At 33.2% G+C, this 25,692-nt stretch overlaps 1 protein-coding gene across 1 annotated transcript in view; it reads left to right on the top strand.

Moving 5' to 3' along the window:
• Positions 1-500: 500 nt before the first annotated feature.
• Positions 501-25,692, top strand: part of Emcn (endomucin) — a 105,888-nt gene continuing 80,696 nt past the window's right edge. Inside the window, exon 1 of the mRNA XM_026398132.2 lies at positions 501-661. Coding sequence (XP_026253917.2) covers positions 595-661 — 67 coding nt within the window. The 5' untranslated portion in view covers positions 501-594. The remainder of the gene's footprint in view (positions 662-25,692) is intronic.

Genomic DNA, 25,692 nt, shown 5'->3' with positions numbered 1-25,692 from the left:
AGATTATGATCTATGCGATAAGATTTTGCACTTATCTCCCCCATAAGGTAGTCTTCACTGGTCTGGCTTTCAGGTAGAAAAGAGAAGACAAAATGAGATTCCCGCTGGATTTTGCTCCGATGTCTAGCCCTGGGGAAGTTAAAGCTTTTTTATTCACACTGAGTAGCCGCTTAATGAGGTCCCTTTATAACCACTCCAAAATGTACTTTCAAAACAAAAGTTAGAAAGCTCTCTGATCCATTCTCAAGAAGAATCTGTTTCTGTTCAAAACCCATCCTGACCTTTTTGTTGAAGAAGAACAAAATAATGTAGTAACAAAAACACAAGTGGCTGCCAAAGGAAGAGAGAGAGGGGAAAAAAAAGAGTTCCTGTAAGGGACTGAAACAATAAATCTCCTCTCTGCTGAACTCCCAAAGGGAGTGTGTGTATTTCCTCCCGTTTCTTATCAGAGCCCCCAAAATAAGTAGGAATGAGCAGTGGCTGCTCACATTCAGCACACCTTTTCCATTTGCTAATAAGGCCCTGCCAGGGTGGGAGGAAATTTTCCCTGCCTTACTCTGAAGAGAGAAGCCATTGAGAGGATCCACAGGCACCATGCAACTGCTTCAAGTGACCACTCTCTTTCTTCTGTTCAGTCTTTGCAGCTGTGAAGTCAGCACAGGTACCAGTTTCTGTTATTCTTCTGACGGTGTGGATGAGAAATAGCTATGAATGAGCTCTTAGCCTTAGTTTACTTTCAGGGAGCTTTCCCTGAAATTTTGATGCAGCAATTCTTTTGATGAATTGAGCGTGTGGACATTGACTTCCATTGCCTGGAGACAGTGCCATAGAGAGAATATTTGCTTTCACTGAAGGGAAACACTTGCTGATGCCATAGACTTGAAGTGTTTGATAAAATCGTAAAGGCACTAGAAATATACAGGCCTTGTTACAGAAGAAAAATCTGGGGATAGAATGCTGGCTCACATGCACCACTTCTCAAATATGTATTCCTTTTAGACATAAGTGCAGAAGCAATAAGATTGTTATGAATGGCTGAAAGATTGGTAACTGGGAATATTGTATCACAGATGCTCCCCTATATTAGTTCCAACTGTCTATCAGCTCTGATCTATTGAGAAGTTGGGTACAGCTGCCTAAAGAAGGGAATCTTAATATCTTAAACGGTTGGGATGAGACAGGGAGACTCATTTAGTCAAAGATTATAGAGTTTTGTTGCAAAAATCTACACGCATCAAAACATATGCACATATTTTGCATAACATTTCAAGAATATGTAAACACAAAATCCCTGTTGCTTGACTGCAGGTTAAGAAACTCCTATAAAGGATATATATGTATCTACATAATCCCTGACTATATTAATGAACAGTGTCGAGAAATGATTATGTTTGACTCTTAACCCTCCCTGATTAATTCATTGTAATTCTAATTAAATGTAATCAATATTTATTAAGCTCCTATCCTATATTTGGCAGTGAAAGGAATATAAAAATGAGTAAGATTCCCTTGCCTATGGAGGTAATTGTACCATTGGAAGAAATAAACAAGTGATTCTAATACAAGACAGACTTAATAAGTGTGAAAACCAAACTATCATAAAAGAACATAGTTGTAAAGATTGATTCTGATCCTGAGAAATCCTAGGGGGAAAATATCCAAAAACTCAGTTCTAATTTTATTTTGTCTGGGCTCTTTTCAAAAGTTTGTTGCCTACAAAATTCTGATGTATAAGTATAATGTAGGGAAAAAATAAGCAACATCTTATCAATCATTTTTGAGCAACATTTTGTCAATAATTTTTCAAAATATCTATGTAAAAAGTTAGGACAAATTCCACAACATTGCAGAATCACATAGCTTGTTTACCATACAATTTGGAATTTCCAGAGTTAGGTTGCAACAGGTATCAAAGGCAGAAATTTTAACTTAGAAGAGTTATTAAGAATCTGACTTTTAAAAATAAAGAATGTATATCAGCTGTCACAGAAATCAATGCGCTAGTGGATGAGTAAAGTCAATCCGCATGAGAAAGACTGATAAGAATCTCAATGCCATAAAAAGCACGGCTCACAAGTACATGCCAGGTTAATATAAATTCCGAAAGTCTGTGTTAGGCTGCTGGCAGGTCCAGGTCTGCAAGCATCAGCGAGTACAGCATTTTGTCAGCATTATTAAACTCAGAATGGATTACACGTCCTTTGAAAACAAAGTGGAGTAGGATCAATAGAATTATCTTCCCAAACTTGTCAATAAGGAAGATATGAAGGTGAAGGACATCGCAGAATGGTCTGGCAGATTCTTCCTATTAACGTTGGCTTTGGTGAAGCGCCAGCCTCCTTGAGATCCCTGGTAATGAGCACAACCTTTTTTAAACAGTGTCATCTTGCTAATGAACTCTTAACCCAAGGAAGATGGTTTCCCATTTGTGCACACACAAAACTTAAATAATGACTCTCTTTCTCCATTTCTGCCAACAAGCCCACTTGTTAACTAAAGGCCAGTGTCTGTGACATCTAAAAACAAAGCAAAACAACAACAAAACTGCCTCACTTATCAGAGAAAATGAAGTCACAGCATAGGAGCAGACATCCACCATCCATGTGGTGCCTAGAGGGAACTGAAAGAGATTTTCCCATGGGCACTTAAGTCTTTGCTGCACCTGGCTTGGCCTGCTTTGTTTCCTTCACAGGTCGGGCACAGGAAGTGAAGCATTTCCTAGGCTGATCTAGTAAGTTCTTTCCTTTACTCCCTGTGCCAGGAACACACTGATTCCAGAGCTTCACATGTTTCCAAAACTTAGGATGATTAACACATTCTAAAGGTGCAGGAGACATTTCATCTGCCTAACATTCACAAGTTGTCAAGCAGATCCTTGCTTTATGCATAGTTATTTATTTCTAAATCATAATCTTTTAGAGAAATTGATCACATTTCCTTTCTAACGTTTTTGTCAGTCTCAGATTTAAATAAATACAATATAGGCTTTTGTGTTGTCAAAATCCAAGGACTCTTTCTACATGGCATGAGTGACTTTTATTATGTGGTTGGTGGTATACTATTTTACAATGTCCAATTTGGAAAGCTTTTCTTTTGAAATATATATAGGAGTTTCCTGAAAGGAAACTGTCATTCTTTCCTAAAGTTCTCTAAATTGTACTAAAAACTGAACAGACCCATACAGTGGCATTTAAGCTCCTTTAAGTCTAGATTGATAAGCTTTTGACTATCAGGACTGAGAAGTTAAAGGAAGGAGGATTCTAAGCAAAAGAAGGTCCTGGAAACAATATGTATTTACTCTTCAGATGCCATTTCTTTTTAAACTTTACATTCATTCAGGAATAAAAAAATAGCATTTTCAGACAAAAATAGATTCCCCTTTATTGGTAGCTGAAGGAGGATTTAATTGCTTGGAGAAATTCATTTGTTAGTGACTGAACATTCAATTTCTTGAAATAAAAATTGATTGAAGATACTGTAAGCAAATTCTACACTGAATGCTCTAGATTTATAAAAATCATCCTTTGCCCTAGAAGCGGGGAAGGAAAGAAGATAAGCCAAATTTGATTATAGTAAAGGTCTCAAGAGGTGAATAAAGAATATTATGGAAAATTAACAGCTAGCTTAGTTTGTGGTATAAGATCATCAGAAAAGTCTTCATATAAAACTATAAATTATGAGCTTTTATGAACAGATTTTGTTGAATATGAACATTGAAACATCATAGTATTCTAGTCTGAAAATATAGAGAGGCCACATGTTGGGCAGAGTTAAGGATTTCCTGAGTATTAAGAAATAAGTTTGGAAAGATAGCAGCAGGAATACCAGGAAGATAAATATTGATTCATATTGCTGGGAGTGTAGCTCAGTGGTAGAGCATGCTTAGCATGTGTGCTGCCCTGGGTTCAATCCTCAGCATGATCAAAAAAGAAATATTGATTCATAAAGTTGATTAATTTACAACTTGTAAATTAATTCCCATGTGTTTGAGCATGGGAATTGTATGATTGGAAATAAAAATTAGGAAGCTCAATCTATCAGCAAAATATTTGTCTAGACTATTGGAGTCAAGAGAGAGAAAGGTAAAGAAATTAGTTTGTCATTGGAAGTCTGAGAGTATGACAATGAAATGAAAAGAAAGGTCTGGTAAGAGGTTTAAGGAAATAGAAAATGTGTAATTTATTATTTATACTGCCAATGATAGAGCAGGCTGAAACATAAGAATGGCATTACTTTAATATTAGAAATAGGCAAATGGCTTTGGAGCAAAAGAAGGGAAAGGAGGGAGTTGGTTTGGTGGAAGAGTGATTTTGATTTTTGACATGGTGACCTTGAAATGCTGATAAGGTATTCAAGTTTTTTTTTGTTTTTGTTTTTGTTTTTTGGTAATAAAACTTACCTGGTGGGTAGTTGGGACACCCTTGGTTTTGTATGTAGTAGGTGATGAGAGGTGTTGAATGTTCTTTAGTTCTGAATCCAAAGAGTTCTTAGTCCTGCTCATTTTAGCATTAATAAGAAAGGTAATCTATTTACTCTCCTTCTTGATGCCTATATTTTTAACTCTCCTATGGCACTTATTTTCCAATTTCATCAGTTATTTGTGTGTCTTATCTCCTTTACCAGATTTTAAGTCCTTGAAGGAAGGAGCATATTTTCTATAGATTGTTTGCCCAGCAAACAATGAATGAATGTATAAATGAATGAAAACGTGTGTGCGCACATGCATGTATATATGTAATTTCACTTTTACTTTCATTTCACCTTAAATTCCTTTCCATGACAATGACTTATGAGCTTACTACTTTGTCCTTGTGAAAAGTTATGGACAGGTGTGAATTACGTAACATAGGTATGAGTGGATTATTTTGATTCAAGGCTAAGAAAGTGATAACCAAATACAAGGGCACATTGTCAAAAGTTAGTCAGTTCTCAAAACTTGGCAGAAGAAAACACAATAATATTAGATGAACACCTACTTTCAGGTAACAATAATTTTACAACAAATCTGAAAAAAGAAATTGCTGTAACTCTGACCATTGGGAGGGAAAATGTTAAAATAGAATTGACTCTAATCTCTGTTTGGGATATTAAATACTTAACATAATGCTATCATATAGTTAGAAATATTCAGGAAGATACCATATTCTCAACCAACCTTAAAACACAAAACACAAAATGGCTTTTGTTAAAAGCAAAATTCACAAAAAGAGAAGTTGGAAGAAAGTTAATATAACTACTGCACATCATTAAAATAACTACTGCACATCATTACTTCTTGTGTCATTTTTAGGTACTGTGAGTTGGCTGCTTCAAAGCAGGTCATTTTGCTTAGTACTTCTGTTTAGTTTAATCTACATCAACATCTCTTACGTGTAATAGGTGATCTATGTTAGGAAGAGTAAAATAATATGGAACAAAATCAATGGGAAAAGTATTTAGTCCCAGGCCATTTCTTTAGCATTTTTTCTTTATCCACTCATTTTTCAATGGTCTCTACCTAAAAATAAAAGTGATTATTCTAGAACTCCTATTTATAGGAGATTCAGAAACAAATTCACTGTCAGTTTTATCTTATGAACTGTAATTATTCAGAAAATTTAGGGGAAAAAGATGAGCATTTGAGGGTTTCAGAAAGTTTTTAATTTCCTAGATAATTACCCATCCTTTCCTTTCCATTGGTGAAGAGCATTTCAAGCGTCAGGTACATATTTTAACTTTTGAATAGTTATTAATCCAAATTACTTATAATCTTTTTTTCCCTTTAGCAATCATTTTCCAAACTCTTCATCTTCAAGACCAATCTTAGTGCACATTTCTAAACACTGAATGTCAAATCAGAAAGTTACCATGACATTCAATTCCTGTATAGCTTCTCCTTTGCTGCTTCTGGATTCCTATGTATCATTACAGCTTTGTTGGGTTAGGCTAACAATGCCTATTGGGTGTTAGGGGCAGCTCTCTCAGTAAGGGAGATTTCTTTTCGTCCTGTTGCCCACAACAGCAGTGTCAACATGAGAAACATTAATAGTGTCAGTTAAAGCTAGAAAGGCCACTAAATGCGTCCCAAATGTTGGGCAACCATTAAAAAAATTGTTTTCAAAAATTTAACAGAGGTTTTGTATCTTGAAGAATGATATATCAGTTGAGATGATCATAACTGGTCTGTAAATAGAAGCAGTCACCGTGTGAGCACTAGGCATCTGCTCTGTCTTTCCCAGCATCTTTTCTGGCCCTGTATACACCAGCTATTGCTGTGGCAACTAGCTACACACAGGTGTAGCCAGACAGCACCCTGCCTCACTTTCATGCATATTGCTTTCTGTCAGGTGCTATTCTGGTACCAATGTATGTTTCAGAATCCCACCTGGCACTGTCAGATGCTTGAGCTACAAGTGCAGATGCATCCCATGAACAGCTCTTAACCCAGGGATGAGTGGAGCTAGCAAATAAATGCTTTCCTCTTCTAACCTGCTCTGGTCTTACTCTTTTAGTTCCTCTCTCCCTTCCCCTAGGTTCATGTTCCTTTAAAAACTGACTGCACATTTATTTTTGGTCTCAGGCTCAGCTTTCTGGGGAACTCTAGGATTTATTATTTTTCTTGATGGAAACATTTTGGTTTTGGGGTGATAGTATATACCTAGGTATAGTTACAGTTTCTCCAGTTCTTTCATTAATATGCACTACCCTCCCTTCTTCCTCTCTACTTAATAAGCAAAAAGCATTGATTGATCTTGAGATGAATATACTCAACAATATTTTAAACAGAGCCTGTTCTAAGACAATCATTTGCCTGCTTGCATATACTCAGTAACGAATTATTCTGTGAGGTTAGTAGTCAAAAATGTCAATGTCATTGATTTTACTGAAATGTGGACTTCTTTTTAATCTGTTAATCAGTCATTCGGTATTAATTTTGTCAAATACCAGAAAATGGAGAACACAATTGGGTCTGACCCAAATTAACCCAGAGAAATATTGCTACAACATCTACAATCATCTGCCATTTACCATGCCACATACTTTGCACACATTACTTCCATCAGAACATTTCAAGTTTATCTGAATTATTCCCATTTTACTTATTAATAATTAGAGGCTTAGAAATGGAGTCAAGTCATATTGGGGTGGTATGGATTAAAATTAAATGAAGAACTATTGCTCTGTAAAACCTTCCCTAACAGCTCACTATCTTCCAATATGGTGAACTTCAGTAAGTTGAGTTCTCTGATCAAAACAACTAAGGTTAGAAACCTGCTACTTGAGTACTTAAGAAATCCACTGTTGCCTTCTCACAGCATCTACAGCATTTCTACATAATGACAACAATTTCCTTATATCCTGGGTTCCATTCATTCTTAGGGAACCCTTTGGAAGGAGCTGTAGGCATTTGTCTACCTGAGCATTATGTGGGTTCAAATAAAATGTGTGTGTCTCTAAACAACAATGAAAGTAGTATGTGACTGGAGGAGATGGGGGAAAAGAAAAGAGACTCAAAAGAAATAATTAAGGCTAGATGAGTTGCTTCGGGTCACATTTGTATTTCTGGAGTCAAACTGTCTGAGTTCAAAGTTCAGTTTGGCTACTTGCTAGTTGTGTGAACTCAAGCAAGTTACTTAACTTTCAGCTTCTTCAGCTATAAAATGGGGGTAAGCATAGTCCTTACCTCACGGGGACATTGGAATGATCACGTAAGGCAAGATACATAAAGCACCTAGAATAGAGTCTGGCATGTGGTGAATACTATATGAACATGCTGAGTTATAGAACTCAGAGTCCTGTAGCTTATTATATCCCATTTCTTAGATAAAATAATGTAATTCCAAGCTGTATCAAGTCAGAATAAGCGAGTGTTTAAATAATTATAATCATAATCCTTGTCAACTAAAATATAAGATCATAAAAAATTTTCACAATAGAATTAGTACAGGATTCTAGAAAGATAGTTGCAATTATTATATTTTAATCGTCATATATGCCACACAATTTGATATATGAAAACTTGTGCATTCTCTGGAATGCCTTTCAGATTTGTAAAATTATTTAAAGTTACTCTGTGAACTAACCACTCAAATTAAAAAGCAAAACAGTGTTTTTATTTAATGAGAATTCTAATTTTTAGCCCTCAAACTGTCAATATGCACCAATATTATTACCTGCATTAAAAAACTGGGCATTGCTCAAAGAGATGGAACACTTTAATGGAAAGAACTTGGACTCAATGTCAAAACAACATGTGGCTCTGCTTCTTAGTATGCTTTAATTGGTCAACAGACTAAATCCTTTTCAGCCTCAGTTTCTGTAACTACACATGAAAAAAGGTATATATGTTGACATAGCTGTGAGAAAAATATTTTTAAACACTATATACATCATAATTTCCTCTTAAGATATATTATGTTAACCAATTTAAATCACAGAATAAGTAGAAAGCTATTTCATAAATTTCAGAATTCTTTCTTACTAGCTGGCTCTGTCTTTCCACCATTTCTCTTTTACCATAACACCTTTATATATATATATATATATATATAATCTATATTATATATATATACACACACACATATATACACATATATACATACATACATATATATAAATCCTCTGAGTTAAATTTATATTTATATATTTAAATATATATAAATATATATTTATACTTATATACATATATATGTATATATATACATATATATATATATGTATATACATATATATATATATATATATATTGTGTGTGTGTGTCTGTTCACATCCAAATGGCCATGTGTTGAAATAATGCTTGACTTATAAAAATCACACACAAAACACAGAAAACCATTTGTATCACACATTGAATTCATTTTTAACTGAAGTGGGAAAAGAAATCCTTTTCTGCGGTAGGAACTGTGAAATTGCCCTCCTGGGGTATTCAGCAAGTGTGAGGACACAAACATGGAGCTCCTGGACACTCTCCCCAGGGTACAGAGGCTACTTCTGCATTAGTCAGGTCAAAGCCATTGTGACAATGCCTCTATCCAACCACAGGACATCTCCTGGTTTCATCTCTCCCCAATAGTCCAATTTTAACTAACTTAAAGATTTATTAATAGCAAGTATATTATTGAGATTAGAATAATTAATTCATTTGAATCAATAAGCTTTTTATTGTTTTTCTTCTTCCCCTTTCATTTTCTGACAGTTTCATTTATTCAGTTCGATTCTCATGTCAACTGAAGTCTAAAATTCTATAGATTTACCTGATCAAAGAAAAGTTACAAAGCTGACAACTAGTTAAATATCTTTAACTAGAACCAGTTAGCATCTAACTGATATAAATCTCTTGAGAGGTAGGACAACATCTAATCCATCTCGTTTCCCCCTCCCCAGGACCTATTTTTGGCACATAGGTGATATTTAGTTATTTGCCTTTATTTTATTTTGGAGAACTGCATTTCTTCAAAAGTCAGCAGGATTGAAAATATCCAAAGCACTCCTGGTTTGGTTTTTAGTTACTTGAGGGCAACATTTATTTTTATCCTTGGCCTATGTAGTGGACAATCTGTGAAAGTCATTTTGGGATACAGTGTTGGTTGGATGAACTTATTCAATTTGCTTCACGAAGCTAACCTTTCATCTTATTTTGTACAAAAAAAAAAAAAATAGAATGCCCACCTCTCTATCACAACGACTGTCCAAATCATGCCAGAATGCATTGACAATCAGAACACTAGTGTTTCTTGCTAACAAGAAAAAAAATACCATCCTACACTTCTATGCCTCGTTCGCCAGGCCATTCTGAACCGTTCATACTGGATGAGTCCAACCCTCACTAGGTCAAATTATAAAAATTCAGTTGTAAATAGTTCACATCTCCAACTCTAAAGTTCAGTATATTGAGTAATTAACTCCATTCTAATACTATGTAAAATAAATGCATCAGATAATTGAGTTCTCAAGATTTTAAAATTCGTAGATCTGTAAGTAATCAAAATGCTGTTCAGTGGTAGAGAAAGAACTGTCCTCTGAGCCAAGAGCCTTATATTTTTAGCTACAAGGGGCCACAAGCTTGCTATGGGGCTGAGGCAAGCAAATTATTTATCTTCTCAAGATTTTAACTTCCACAACTATAAGGTGAGTGTGGCTTTCCTAATTGATCATAGGTTTTTTAAATTTTTTTTTTCAGATTCACAATTTTATGCTCTTACTGTAACAAACAACTTCTATACATTTTGCCCTGAATTATCTTGTCCCATTTTCCTTCTAGTTATTATTAGGCTCATTCTGGAGCAAAGTGCCAATTCTGTTCCCCAACATTTACTTCCTTTGGGGATTTTTGACAATATCTCTTTGGCATGTCCAAGGCCAATTCTCTGCCATGAGAGACACTTCTCACAGAACACATTCACAGAAACATTCTTTCCATTTTTCCATGGTGTACTATTTGAATGAAATTTAGAGAGATCTGTCAGGATTGGGGCTAGAAAAGAGATTTCAGTGGAGAGAGAAGGGGAGGAAGGAAAGAAACTCATTGACATCCAGAAAAACATTACCAGAGTAAAAAGGAGGTTAAAAGAGTAGAAGAAAGCAACAAGAGTCTGGGAGGAAGAGAGAACTTCTTTGAGACAGCTTGGATGGGGAGATGGAGAGACTTTCCAAATGCTCTTATGATTTGGGTAGAGCATTCTCCATTCCCCACCACCTATGTAGCCACTCTTACAGGCCTGGTAGCCAGTGGGATTCCTTCTTACCATTAAAGTTCTTGGCTGGGCATGGTTGTGCACACATGCAATCCCAGAGACTCCAGAGGCTGAGGCAGGAGGATCACAAGTTTGAAGCCAGCCTCAGCAATTTTACAAGGACTTAAGCAACTTAGCAAGACCCTGTCTCCAAAAATTAAAAGGACTGGGGATGTGGCTCAGTGGTTAAGTGCCCCTGAGTTCAGTCTCTGGTACCAAAAATAATAATAGCAACAACGACAACAACAAAATAAAAAACATTACAGTTCTTGTGGTCCTTCCTCCCTCCCTGCATCCATCCTTTCCATTTGCAGAATGCTCTCTTCACAGTCCTATCCTCACAAGGTAAGCAGAGGTGTTACATTTAGGCAATGGGTTTAAGTTGTCTGATCCCAGGGAACATTTTGGTATAAATTCTGTGTAATCTATTTTTTTTTTGCCTGTACTAGTTTATGATAATAGAAACAATATTTGGCCAGGACAAATACTGATTGAACTACTGAACTCTCCCTAGCACATAGGCTTAAATTTCAGCCTGTTTGAGTATCCCTTAATAAACAGTTACTCTTAATTCCCTACTAACTCTAAAAATCTCCCTCCTGCTTTCATTAGCATTGACAAACCCTGGCCTCTACCATAGAGGCTGTTCAAGAAAACTTGCCACTTTCAACAATAATTTGATTAGGCAAGCAGTTACAGTACTCCCTTCAACATTTAGAAAATATGTTGAATATAAAGATAAATAAAATATTTTCCAACACAAGGTGTCTGATACAGCTTAATCAGTGAAAAGGAATTTATTGTCCATATTAAAAAGAAAGAAAGAAAAGAAGTCAAAAATAAGCTCAATGAAGGGATAAGAGAAAACAAAAAAAAAATGATAAGAGCAAAAGTTAATGAAATGGAAGGTAAATATATAGTGCAAAGAATATCTGCACAAATAAGATCACTAAAACTCTGCCAATATGAATCAAGAGAAAAAAGAAACAAAAGGAAAATACACCTGCAGATTATGTTAAAAATTTGTGTTTAATGAGTGAATTTTCATTTTGGAAATTTATATAAAATAAATACATTCCTAGGAAACATAGCCTACTAAATCAGACCAAGAAGAAATACAAAATTTTAATAGGCCTTTAACAAAATTGGCTCAGCAATTAATATTCCCACAAAGAAAATTCCCATCCCACTTAGTGTCTTCAGAAAGTTAAACAAAACACTCAAATAATAAAAACAGATTTACATAAACTTTTACAGAGAATAAAAATAGATATTATAAAATGAGGAATATTATAGACCAATTTCATTTTTAAAGGTTTTTGAAATAATTTTTTTGAAAGAAAGTTTCTTCATCATGCCCAATGAAGATTAATTAGCAACGGGAAGTTTGGTCTAAAACTAGAGAATTAATCAACACAATTCACTACATTGATAGAATAAGGATAAACATGTATGATCATTTCAGTGGATGCAGAAAAATCACTTCTAAAAATTCAATATTTATTTTTGAGAAAACTACTAAGGTAACTGAAACAATAAGGCAAATTTCCTGATCTAATACAGTAACTTCAAAAATTTAGAGCAATCATCATGAATAATTATGCATTGTTAGCTTTGAGAGTGGAAACAAAGCAATCTTGCCTAGAAATATTATTTTTACAAAAACATTGTGTTAATATCCTAGCTAGTGCTAACAAAAAAAAAGAAAAGAAATATTAGGAGAATTGGAAAGGAAAATAACAAAACTAATATTATTTGTAGATGATATGATATGATTGTGTAAGTAGAAAATCCAGACGAATTTGTTGCCAAGTTATTCATCAAGGCTTCTACATATAAAATTCATGTAAAATTAATTGTATTTTCATCAATACAACATGCATTTTAAAAAATAATTTAACAATATGCCATCTAAAGAAACATCAAAAAGTCAAGTACCTATAAGTATTCTAGTAAAAGATATGAATGATATTTCACTGTGTGACACTAAAGAAAACTTGAAATATTACAAAAATATACTATGTTCATTGATTGGACAAACCAATATGTGGAATAAGCTTATTATAAATTTTACATGGAAATGCATAAGATCAAGATAATCTTAGTAATTCTTATAAGTAAAACAAGAAATGAGAGCTTAATGTTTTAATTATGAGGTCCCATAATAAAATATAATAATTAAAACTGTTAAACTGTTTCATGGTAGACAAATCAAGCAACAGAGGGGTCAATTCCACATAGATCAATGTAATAGAGAGCTTTAAAACAGACCTCTAGCTATATAGATCTTTGATATAAAACAAAGATGGTATAATATAGCAGTGGGAAAGAATTGGCCTTTTTTATAAATGCTGCTGTGAAGACTGGTTAGTCACAGGGAAAAAACTATATTGGATTCCAGTATATTACTATATACAAAGTCAATTTTAGGTGAATTACTGACTTAAATGTAGAAAGTATTAAAAACATTAAGACAAATTTAGGATACTATGTTCATAACCTTAATCTAGGAAGAGACACAAAAAGCACTAACCAAAGAAGACATACAGTTGATTGCACTAGAATTAATTTTGATTAATCATACCATTTATCAAAAGACCAGGTAGCAAAATGGATAGACAGTCATAAAATGGAAAACATGTATTATCTCTATAACTGAGCAAAAAACTCATCTACAATATATGGAAACAATACAAAACAGTAAAAGATTAAAACCAACCAATCAAAAAAATGGCAGTCTTAACTACATACAAAACAATAAGAATACAAACCTGTTCATAGAAGTATTTTTTAGAAGAGTCAAAAATAATTGACAGCTTAATGTTTTTCAATTGCCAAATATACAAATAAATTGTGGTTCATCCAATGAGTTGTATACACCAATTATAATGAACATACTGTAGCTATCATCAAAAAAATGAAAAATAATTTAAATATACTGAGAATATCACAAAAATACCTACTTTATATCTCTAAACTCTACCATATTCAAACGTACACACAGAGAGTGAGCTTATAAAAGAAGATTAAGATGATTACTACATGAGATTTGCAGTTACCTCTGTATAAGGTGACCAGAAAGGGGATAATTCATAAGAGTATGTTCTCAAAGGGATCATGCAACTGCCAAAAAATATTCTATTTTTAAATGTGGGTCACAATTACACCAGGTTTTGGATAAGATTTATTCATTATATGTATATCATATGCATATTTCCATTTTTGCCTTTTAAAATTGTAACAAAAGTTGGGTAAATGAATAAAATGCAGACTCTGAGTTTAGAATTTTTAAATTGAAGCAGGGATATATTTAAAGGAAAATAAGCTGTCCTATTAGGGGTAAAGAAGATAACTCTTCAAGGTCTTTAGGGTGATTACTCTTAACCAAACCTGAATGCATTTCATCAGGAAACCTTATGACATACCAAGAAAAGAAGGCTATGGAGAGAAATGTCTGCAGGCTTCTGAAGTGTTTTCGACAAGAACAAAGTCTTTTTGGCAAATAAATCTCTATTATCGTTACTCCTGCCCTATTTGTGGATTCTCTATTTCCCCACATCTCTTAGTGTAAATCTCTTGTGAATAAAAAATATGCACTGCAAACTTCAAAGCTTTAACTTAGCTATCATGGATTTCCTCTCAGTCCCACTCTGTTATTCTTCTGAATTTTCTTTTGTCATTAAACCTTACTTGTTTAGGGTCAAAAACATTCCACGTAAGTCTCACCTCTGCTCAGGCTTGCCCACTTGTAGTGAGATAGCTTTCTGCAAGATGTCACTGCCTCCAATTATTTCAGCAGTTAGAGACAACCATCTTAAACTAGTTATACAGCAGTGGGTATGTCGTCATTTCTCTGATGCTAAGGATTTATTGCTATCCAAGATTCCTAGTCTCCATGAGGTCTTTATTACCAGCTTGGGAGTTATCTTCTGAAGTCCAGATTCATGTTTGAGTGCTGTGCTGGTGGTTAAGAAAGGCTATTATTAGTTGGAACATTGTTTAAATTCTCCTGAGGACTTTTAATTCCACTTAAGTTTGACCTTTTTCAATCTTCATCTAATTCAGTGTGGAAGTACATTTTTTAAAAGTTTTTAACCATTTAAGAACTGATTAAACATTTAATAAAAGTATTTTTTTAGCAAAGCCATGTGCTTTGTTTTCTAGTGAATCATTTCAATATAGAAGTATATTTGACTTCATAATTTAATGAAAACAATGCCATATTTGTGTATCAGCTGAGAGTTCATTTTACATATGTCATTCCTACAAAACCCTAAAACCAGGCAAAAAGGCACATGCTAACTTTTCAATTTATAATAGTTTTAAATACTATTTTAAGGAAATTAAAAAAACATACAAATGAAATTAAATGTTATAGGGTACTCAAAATGATTGCTAAATTTGCTGTATTAGTAAGTAGAATAATAACATTTGAAAATTGAACTTGAAAGCTTAACAGGGAAATAGATTTTTTTTATTCTGCAACTTAAAAAAACTGAATATTGACTTCCAAAGCCTAATTAACCACTGATAAAATATTCTCTGTACACAAATGTATACTTCAGGACATTAAAAAAACCTTTAAGAGTCTAACTGCAAAAAGTACTAAATATTAGTGTCATATGTGTAAGATATACACAGGTGTTACTTGAATTGATAAGGGAAATAAGTAATCAATGTTTATGCCATCACCTACCAAAGCCCTAGTTCACAGTAGGTATTCAGTAATTGTGTGAAAAATACTCATTAAGTGCTCAATTGTGGGGTTTGGGAATTGCTTATATAGGAATGCTGAGAATAAAAGAATCATTGTAGATGAAACTAATCAATCAGACTTCCTGCAGGTAGTAGTACAGCTTGAGCTTCAACATAAGAAAAAGAACTCACATTCTCTAGGGACTTTATTAAATAAAAAAGAGGGAGGAACAACATACATAATTATAAAGTGGCAAATAAAATTCCATATTTAAGGGATAACAAGTAAACATCTTTTGGAGAGAAATTAGAGTGAATAGTTTCAAGTTATAAATCAAATTCTAAAGCTTTTTCTGTAATACTGAAATTTATTTTTTAAATTTTAATAATCTCTTTAATATCTAATGATATCTGACAGTAATCTAACATTTAAAAAAATATTTCTTTTGTTGTAGTTGGACACAATACCTTCATTTTACTTATTTATTTTTATGTGGTGCTGAGGATTGAGCCCAGTGCCTCACATGTGCTAGGCGAGCACTCTCCTGCTGAGCCACAACCCCAGCCCTAATCCAGTATATTTTAAACGTTGTGGTCCACTAGTCTCCAAGACAGTCTCCAGTGGTCCTTGGCTTCTTGTAGTCATGCCTCTGGGAAGACCATTCGCACACTGAATCAGGGCTCAGTTGTGTGACTAATGGAATATGTGCAGGTGATGTTGTATTATTTCCAAAATTAGGAAGTAAAAGACATGTGGCTTCTACTGTGGTCTCTTAGATTAAATTTTTCTCTGGAGCTGGGAAGTGAACTTTATTGTTATGAGAACAATCAGGCAGTTTTAGAGAAGATAACCCCTGGAGACAAAACTGAGGTCTTCACCTACAGTACCGAACTTGCCAGCCATTGAGTGAGCCATGCTTTAAATGGATTTTCTGGACACATCTAACCCTCAGCTGACATCTGACTTCAAGCCAGAATTGCTCAAAGCTGCTCTCAAATTACTGCTCTACAGAAACAATGAGAAACAATACATGGTTGTTAAGATCCATGTTTAGGAATGATTTACTTCACAAGCAAATGATAGCTAATAAAAACATCATCAGTTAAAATTTGTAATACATTTAAGTTTTTGAACAAATTTGAGATTTAGATGATACGAAACAGAACACCTTGTATCAAAACAATTTTTTAAGTTGCAGAAGCAAATTGTCTCAAATTATATTCATGGTAAATTTCCAATTAGTATTGACTAAATTTAATCAATCCTTTATTTAGTTGCCTCATAATGAGACCAAAAATATCTTTAGAATTATATCTCTTGCTATAAAATTAAATGTCCTCTAATTTACAATTGAAGAAATAATATAGAATCAGAATGGCACTTTATCACCTTTTTATAGTATCTTAGTAATAACACTACCAATAGATGTTATAAGAAAAACAATTTATTCTATGTTACTCTTACATAGAAAATTTTTTAAAAACCACTGTAATTATGAAAGATATCATGTTATTTTCATAACAGATGCACTTTACTAATGGTTTTTGTTTACAAATAAAATATATATTTCGTGAAGTGCCTACATGAGATTACTTTGTTCATGGATTATATTTTCCATTTGTTTTCTCTGAATATTAAGAAATTAATTATTGATTATTTTTCATCTAATGAAAAATCAAAAATTTTAGGGTGAAATTCTCTTTTACTTTCATTCGCATATTGGGAAAGAGATAAATGATATAGAATTGAAATTATGAAAGAATTAAATTTAGTTTTAGATATAGATTTATAATATTAAACCGTAAATTATTCCAAATCCTTTCTCTTCTCCTGAAATCCAACTTACATCTTTACATTAGTTCCTTTTATTTGATAATGTTGCTCTTGTTTAAAATTCATAGACTAAATTGAACTCATGCTATAGTAAAAACCCAACCATTATTTAAATATATAGCAATGGGTACTTTTTTTCTAGTGAAATTTTCTTTTTTTCGGGGGGAGGTTAAATTTTTTCTTAAATTTGTTCTTTTTGGATATACATGACAGTATGTATTTTGACATATTATACATACACAAAGTATGACTTATTCTAATTAGAATCCTATTCTTGTGGTTGTACGATGTGAGTTACACTGGTCATGTGAACATAAAAAAAGTTTTGTCTGATTTATTCTATCTGTTTCCATTATTTAAATATATAGCAATGGGTACTTTTTTTCTAGTGAAATTTTCTTTTTTTCGGGGGGAGGTTAAATTTTTTCTTAAATTTGTTCTTTTTGGATATACATGACAGTATGTATTTTGACATATTATACATACACAAAGTATGACTTATTCTAATTAGAATCCTATTCTTGTGGTTGTACAATGTGAGTTACACTGGTCATGTGAACATAAAAAAAGTTTTGTCTGATTTATTCTATCTGATTCCTTTCCCATCCCCTCTCCCTTCCCTTCATTCCCCTTTGTCTAATTCACTGAACTTCTGTTCTCCACCCCCTTAGTGTGTGTTAGCATCCACATATCATAGAGAACATTTGGGTTTTGTTTACAAATAAAATTTGTATTTCATGAGGTACCTGCATGAGATTACTTTGTACATAGACTACATTTGTCCACTTGTTTTATCTGAATACTAAGAATTTATTGACTTTTTTCATCTAATAAAAAATCAAAAATTTTAGGGTAAAATTCTCTTTTACTTTTATTTACATATTGATTTTGGGGATTGGTTTATTTCACTTAGCATGATAGTCTCCATACCCATCCATTTACTGGCAAAACTCATAAAGTCATTCTTTTTATGGCTGAATAATATTTCATTGTTTGTGTGCATATATATGCATATATATGTATACATATACATATATATGTACTTCTTGATATATATATGTATATATATATGTACTTTTTGATTCTTATATATCTAAGGTCTACTTTGAATGTAAGATTTTAAAATAAAATATTATATTAAATGTTCATTTACAAACTTGAGTTTTTCTTTGCTTTAAGTCATTTCTTGATGCTTTTATTCTTATACTAGTTTGTTAAATTAGCATATTTTTGCTTTTATACTTTTGTTTTTCACGTTATATTTATTCCTTCTAAACTTTATCCTACAAATCAATTATTTCTCTAATTATTTACCTTATTTTTATACTGCAACATTTTTGTATTATTCAAGGCATTTAAAATACAGTTCAGTTTATTGTCCCTTAAAACCTTGATTTGAATTATTTTTTCAAGCATAAAGGTCAGATTCTTCTGAAATGTTGTGCCAAGTCTTTTCCAAGGTGCTGTCATTTACAAGCTTATAGTTTAATCTGCGTTGTTGTTAGTAATGTCATAAGAAATAAAAATCAAGAGCCTTACACAAGCCTATCTAAATCACTGTAGGCCCAATGGTTACTGTTTACATAACATATTTTCTCCACATAGGTATTTGAGATATTTAATGATCATCAATCACTAACTCAGCCCTTACTTTCTACCTATATTATCAGTCCCTAAAATAATGCTAAGCTTTGGGATCTTTTGACTTTGGATCTTAAAAAAAGTTGTAGTAATGCATGCTAGAATGCTAAAGCAAAGCAAGAAGAGAAAACAAAATGGAGTGGGGCTGGCTTCCTGTACCTTGGGAACGCTGTGATTTGGTACATTACAGTGTCCTTCATAACAGATTTGGTAACCTTAAAAGACTTCACCTACAGCAATATTTCCAGTGTGTGTAAAGGCTTAAAACTGGTGACACTTCAGATCATTCAGGCATAAATGGCCATAGAATTAAACAACATTGATTAAAATCTCCAATATGCTCTAGTTTCCTAGGGAAGAACTTGTACTCTTCATGTTTTATGTTTTTGTCATTCCCCAACATTCACTGATTTTTTTTTTTTTTTTTTTTTTTAGCTTTTAAACAGCAGGACTCACATATGAAACCATCATACTTAGTGGTATCCATCAAGAATCCAGTGATTATTTTTCATAGTATTTATTTTTTCTGGTTATTTCTATTAAGACCAGCAATAGTTTTTTATATTGCATTTTAACATCATAATATTCAAATATTCTAAAGTGAGTTGTATTTTTAAAACCTTAAAAATCCAATCTAAGTTGGTTTTAAAAATAAGGGTAAGAAGATGAGAGTAGATACAGGATTTGAAATAACTCACAAAGGTGGTCCAGAAGTGAATGAAAAGTTTAGATATACATTTCTGTAGCTTAAATCTTAAGAGGCCAAATTTGGCATTTCCTTTTCTTTTGCCAATTCTTTTTTCTCACTCAGAGACTGCTGAAATGAATAAGAGTTTTAAGGATACTTTGATAATTGGTAAATGACTCTTCTGAACTTATCAAATGCATTTTACCTCAACCTTTATCAACAGGAGGATATGAAGAGTAACATTTCCAAATGTTACAGTCTCTCTAGAGGTACAGAAAATGCCAAAAACACAGAAACTGCCTCATGAATTATTCCCAGATTTTCAGGTGATCCCATATTTTAAAAAATCATGAATCCAAATTTAATCCAGCATTCAACACTGTTGATGTCACAAAATAAGAAAGGTATGTTTACAAATAGAAATTAAAGGTAAGGAATAATGATTAGCAAGTAAATTAAATCCAGACATTTTATGTAAGTATGACATTCAATAGTAAATCAATGTAAATTCAATAGAACTCAATTTTAGTGGGTGATAATTCCACTTTAAAAGTTAGAATAATTGCAACATTATGAAAGTTCTGTTCATTTGAGCAAAACTTACTTATTTTTAGCATTTAAAAAATATTAAAAGCCTAAAGTCAAGTACTGTACTGATAGCTGAAAATACATGCTACACAGAGAAATGTTACTGCTATCAAAATTATTTGAAAATTTGATGGTTCTTATATATTTTTATAACTCTTAAGTTCATAAATGTTTGTACAGAGTGTCAAATTTCTGAGGTCTGGACAAGGGAGATTAATTGTATATTGATAGCAACATGAAATTCCATCTACAGGCAGGCACTATGGTTCAATGGGGTACAACTTTTAAATAACTAGAGGTGCTGGAATTTATTGAGAAACAAAATTATACAGTGACTTCTTTCTCTCTGACTTATATCTGTTACTATTTCCGGGAACTAAATTTTTATTTATTCCAGTGTGAATTTGTCTTAAAGATAAAAGAAATCAATTCACAAAAGTTTTCTCTGATCTACTGGTAGTTTTCACACTTAAAATTGTAAAAAACACTTCATTACCTAGTATTGGTGATATCTCAGATTGAAGTAATTATTGCTGCTTCAGAGTCTATTTGTTCTGAATATCATGCCATATTTGTAAAACTTTATAGCCAATACTATCTGGAATACTGTGCTCTAGAAAATTGTACAATTATCCTCTGTTTGACAAACATGATTATGACCCAGCAATTTGATTCCAAGTTTAGTAATTGATGTTCAGTGAAATAGAAAACTATGTTATAGAATTCAAATATCACCTATGTATGTCTACCTGTTAATATCATAACATGGTCAGATTAAGGATTTATCCTGAAGTCTTCAATTGAAGACTGGGGAAAATGGGAAAATGGACCAGATTTTTGTGAGTCCCTTTGGCAGAAGAAGGATTGGATTCTCTTGTTTGTCTTTATTTTCAACTTTGGAATCCGTTGAGTCTTGTAGGTCTTTTGGTTATTTACGACAACTTTTATTTATTTATTATAATAAAAACCCATAGGTTTTTAAAAAATAGTAGCATACATGTAAAAGTCAATTTACCAGTATACAGGTAATAATAATGTGAAAATGAATTCAAAATCCCTGGTAGAAACTCTGCAGATCTCAATAGTGCAACCCCACAATGAGATAACCATCAGCGTAGAGCTTACAGAGCTGCAGTATGTGGCAACTCTTTTACTGTATAAAACCATCTTCTAAGTTTTCTAAAAAGAAAACTTGCATTAGCAAGAACCAAACTGTAGTTCCCCTTTCCCTAAGGCATTCCCAGGAAAATCCACTTATATTAAGTGTTGGTTGGTATTTGCAGACTTTAGTGCAAGAACAGAGTTTACATCAGAGAGATGCGAAAACTCAAAAATTCTAGATGCCCTTGTTCTTAAGTCTTTGGGATGTGCCTTCTTTTATGACATTTTTTCTCTTCCTTTTCCCCCCACATCCTCAGGGGTAAAAGAAAAAAAAAAAAAAAAAATATATATATATATATATATATATATATATATACTGTTTTATTTTTCTCAGAGCAATTCAGTTGCCTCTAGCTCTTTCTATTACACTGAGTCCTAAACATCCTTTTCAATTTTCAAAGCTACCTCTTGCAAAGATACACATGACGATGTGTTCTTAGATAAGTACCACGTTTATTCTTTATTCTAGTTATTGTCTTGACATTTTTGGAAGGGAGCTTGGAGTGGTTCACTTTTCTAGTTAAAATTGACAGGCAATATGGTTCAATAGGGTACTACTCTAAAATAACAAGGCGTGCTTGTGTTGATAGAGAAGCAAAAGCATACAGGAGGATTTCCAGTCCTCCACTGTCAGCAAGAGTACATACTTGCCAACCAGGCTTTGAGAGCATATTCTGCAAATGTGTCTTTTGCCTACTACTAAATAAAAAATTAAAAAAAAAACCTGCTAAAATGTTCAGTGTAGGCTTTCTTTCTCTCTCCAAAGGCTGTATCTGTCCCTCAACCCACATAGCTGCTTTAAAAGTCTTAAATGTAATTAACCTACTCTAAGTCATTCCTTTGATAGCATCCTAATGGAAAAGTTCAAAATATTTTTAATTTGGAAAACATACCCTAAAAAAGCTAATCTCTAAAATCTATAAGTAGAAAATCATGAATTATCTGTTCTTGGATGAATACAGGATGTGCTTCCTGCAGAGCGTGTTGTTCAGAACAAGTTTTTCCAACTCTCATGTGGAGAAATTGTGGAGGAACAAATTCAGAGAAATAAAAGATAAGTTTGATCCTAGCATTTAAAACTGACATATACTGGAATCAAAGGGCTATAAATAATTTGCTCTATAGGTATTATCTTATGTTTTTTAATTAAAAAGGGTGAGTCATAGATGTTTAAAGAGATTCCCTGACTATTTGCAGGAAATGAAAAGATCTCAAATTCTGACTCAGTCCTGTGATGCTATATAAAGACTTAAGAGAAATTAACTAAACTTTACTGTTATTGATAAACTGATTGTAAACCCACAAGGAAGACATCCTCCAACTTTCTGAAGACAAATACATCATTTACATGAAAACAAAATTTGAATCCCCCCCTCAGTAATATAATTGCATTCACACATTGATGGAAGAGAAATAAAATGTTGCTAAATATTTTGCAATTTTTAAAATGCAATTTTATCATGGTAGAATCCATAGATTAAAAAATAGTAGCATATATGTGTAAATCAATTTACCAGTATATAGACAGTACTTGTGTGAAAATAAATGAAAGATCTCAATAGTGCAACACCACAGTAAAATAACAATGTAGGGCTTATAGAACTACAATATGTAGCAACTCTTTCTTTCACTGTATAAAACCAACTTTTTTCTATCCTGCATTCTTTTTTTCTACTATTAGAATCACAATTTCTTGGAATAGTATAAAGATATTAGGAAAGGAGATAATGAAAACAATTTATAAAATCTAGCAAGGTGATCATCAAAGTAAGATCATAATTAGGAGAATCAGACTACAATTTGATAAGTTTGTCTCAAAAAATTTTACTAGTCTGAACTTATTGACTATGTTAAAGATAATTTTCTTACTAGTTCACTGGATATGTAGGGGCAATACTATTGAGTACTATACATTTACCAGATTTATATGTAGAGATCTAAAATGAACTCAATTTTTATTAATGACATAAAGACTAAAAACTAAAGTTGCATTAGTTAGTTTTCCATCACTATAATAAAATACCTGAGGCAGCTCACTATACAAACAGAAAGTGTTTAGCCAGTCCACAGTTTGGTGGTTCAAGGACATGGTATGGATATCAGTTCAGTTACCAGTTGTGTCACATTGTGGTATATAGCAAAGTAAGAGCACAAGCAGTAGGAAGTAATTACATTTCAAACCAGGAACACAGAGAGGGCAAGTCCAAGCTCAGGCTATGATAACATGTGAATTACATCCTGAGAACAAACTCACAATGATGGTCTAAGGATCTTCCACTAGTTCACACTAACATTTCTGCTATCACCAATAGTACTACCCTAAGAACAAGACTTCAGCCTATAGACCTTTGGAGATGTTCAACAATAGCAGGGGTTAAAGACGTTGAGTAATTTGCTGATCGGCATGGAGCTATTATGTGATGGGGTCTGGACTCAAACTGGGTAACACTGCCCTAAGTCCTGCTGTTATCCATTTTTGTACATTAAGCTACCCCTTGCTTTCCTTCCTGATAATAATTTTTAAGTGTCTTCTATTCATAAATAACAGATATAAATGAATAATGTGCTGAGAAATTCACTGCTAGCCTTTTTGAAACCTTTTGTATGGAATGCATTTCTTATCTCTTGCTGTTCTCATAATTAAACTGTTAGAAAATTAAAGACAAAAAATTCTTTGTGTCTTAGTGAATTCCTCTTTGTGTCAAATTGGATCAAAAACCTCTGAACTTCCTCTAATTGGATATCAGTATCTGTCTACAGATTGTGGCAGTTTTCATTCATTATTTATTTAAATACGCTTTCTGGCCCTTTTCTTCTTCTTCTTAAATTCATTTATGTATGCGTTGCATCTCTCAATAATGTATAATGATTTCTTCAGACTTCTTTCATTCGTTTTTATTCTTTTATCTTTTTGTTCCTTTAAATGGATAATGTTAAATGTTTTGTCTTCAAACTCATTGATTTTTTTTTCTTCAGTTTGACACCCCCCAATGTTGAAGCTTCCTGGTACATTTTTCAGTGTTGTCATAATGCTATTTGTTTCTAGGGTATCTATTCGGATTGTTATTGCTACTGTTGTTGCTATTTCTATTTCTTTGTCAAAATTCTCATTTGGTGCACTGTTTTCCAAATATCATTTAATTTTTAATCTATTCTTGTAGCTCACTGACCATTAGAAGGATGGTTCTGAACTATTTTTCTGTCATTTCATATATATTCCTTTCTTTAGAGTCTATGGTTGGTGATTTGTTTTCTTGTTTTTTTTTTTTTTGAGGTATTATGATTACCTGAATTTTTATAATCCTGTATACTTGCACTAGTGTCTATGAATCTGAGCAGTGTGCCACCTGTTCTGGCTTTATGGATTTTCTTTGGCAGGGATAGATATTTGCTATTTAGTTTATTCAGTGATTCTATATGGACCAGATGGCAAACAACCCTGGATAAGTGAACTTTGCTTTCCATTTCTCTGTATGTCTAAGTTGTTGCTTTTGTTCTAAGTTTGAGTAGGGGAAGCTGGCTAGTTGCCGTTTTCCAGTGAAACCACTGGTTAAGTTCTGAGTTGTTGAATGGACACTATAATTACTTCAAATTGGACTAGGCCACAGCATATATTCCAGGACTGGTACTTTTGTTACATGAATTCAGGAGTGAGGCAGGCTTCTGGTATGTCCCCAAACTTTGGTGGAATTGTTAACTAGCCTGGATAGCAGCTGCTTTGCTCAGTAGAAATGCATAGTGGATGTTTGTCTCTCTGCCTACATAGGGTTTTGGAGTGGGCTTTGAGGCTGTACTGAGTACTGTTTTAATCCCTAACTGTGGCTGATCTAGCCCTACTCATTGCCAATATTTGCTATGGTGGCAGTCTCCCTCCCCAGGTAGGATCTTGTGGAGATGAGCTTAAGGTCATCTGGAATACTGTGTATGGCACAGCTAGCTCCTTGGAAAAGCAGTAGCAATTAAAGCAGAATTGTACTGGCATTAAAATAGACTCATCAAAAAGTGGAACAGAACATAGCATCCAGAAATGAACACAGATGTCATGGTCAATTCGTTTTCAACAAAGATGCCAAGTGCACACATGGGGAAAAAGGATAGTTTCATCAATAAATGGTGGTGGGAGAAAACTAGATGTCCATAAGAAAAAAAATAAAATTGGAACTTTGTCTTATGCTATACACAATAGTCAACTTGAAATTGATTAATAACTTAAATAAAAGTTCTGAAACTGTATAACTACTAGAAGAGAGTATGCAGGGAGAACTATGGTACAATATATATATATATAACCCCCAAAATATGGGCAACAACAACAAATGGGATTACATCAGAATAAAAAACTTCTGCACAGCAATGGAAACAAGTAAAAGAGT

Source organism: Urocitellus parryii, chromosome 10 (assembly GCF_045843805.1).
Source record: "Urocitellus parryii isolate mUroPar1 chromosome 10, mUroPar1.hap1, whole genome shotgun sequence".
Classification (NCBI taxonomy): Eukaryota; Metazoa; Chordata; class Mammalia; order Rodentia; family Sciuridae; genus Urocitellus; species Urocitellus parryii.
This window is presented reverse-complemented; position numbering and strand designations above follow the sequence as displayed.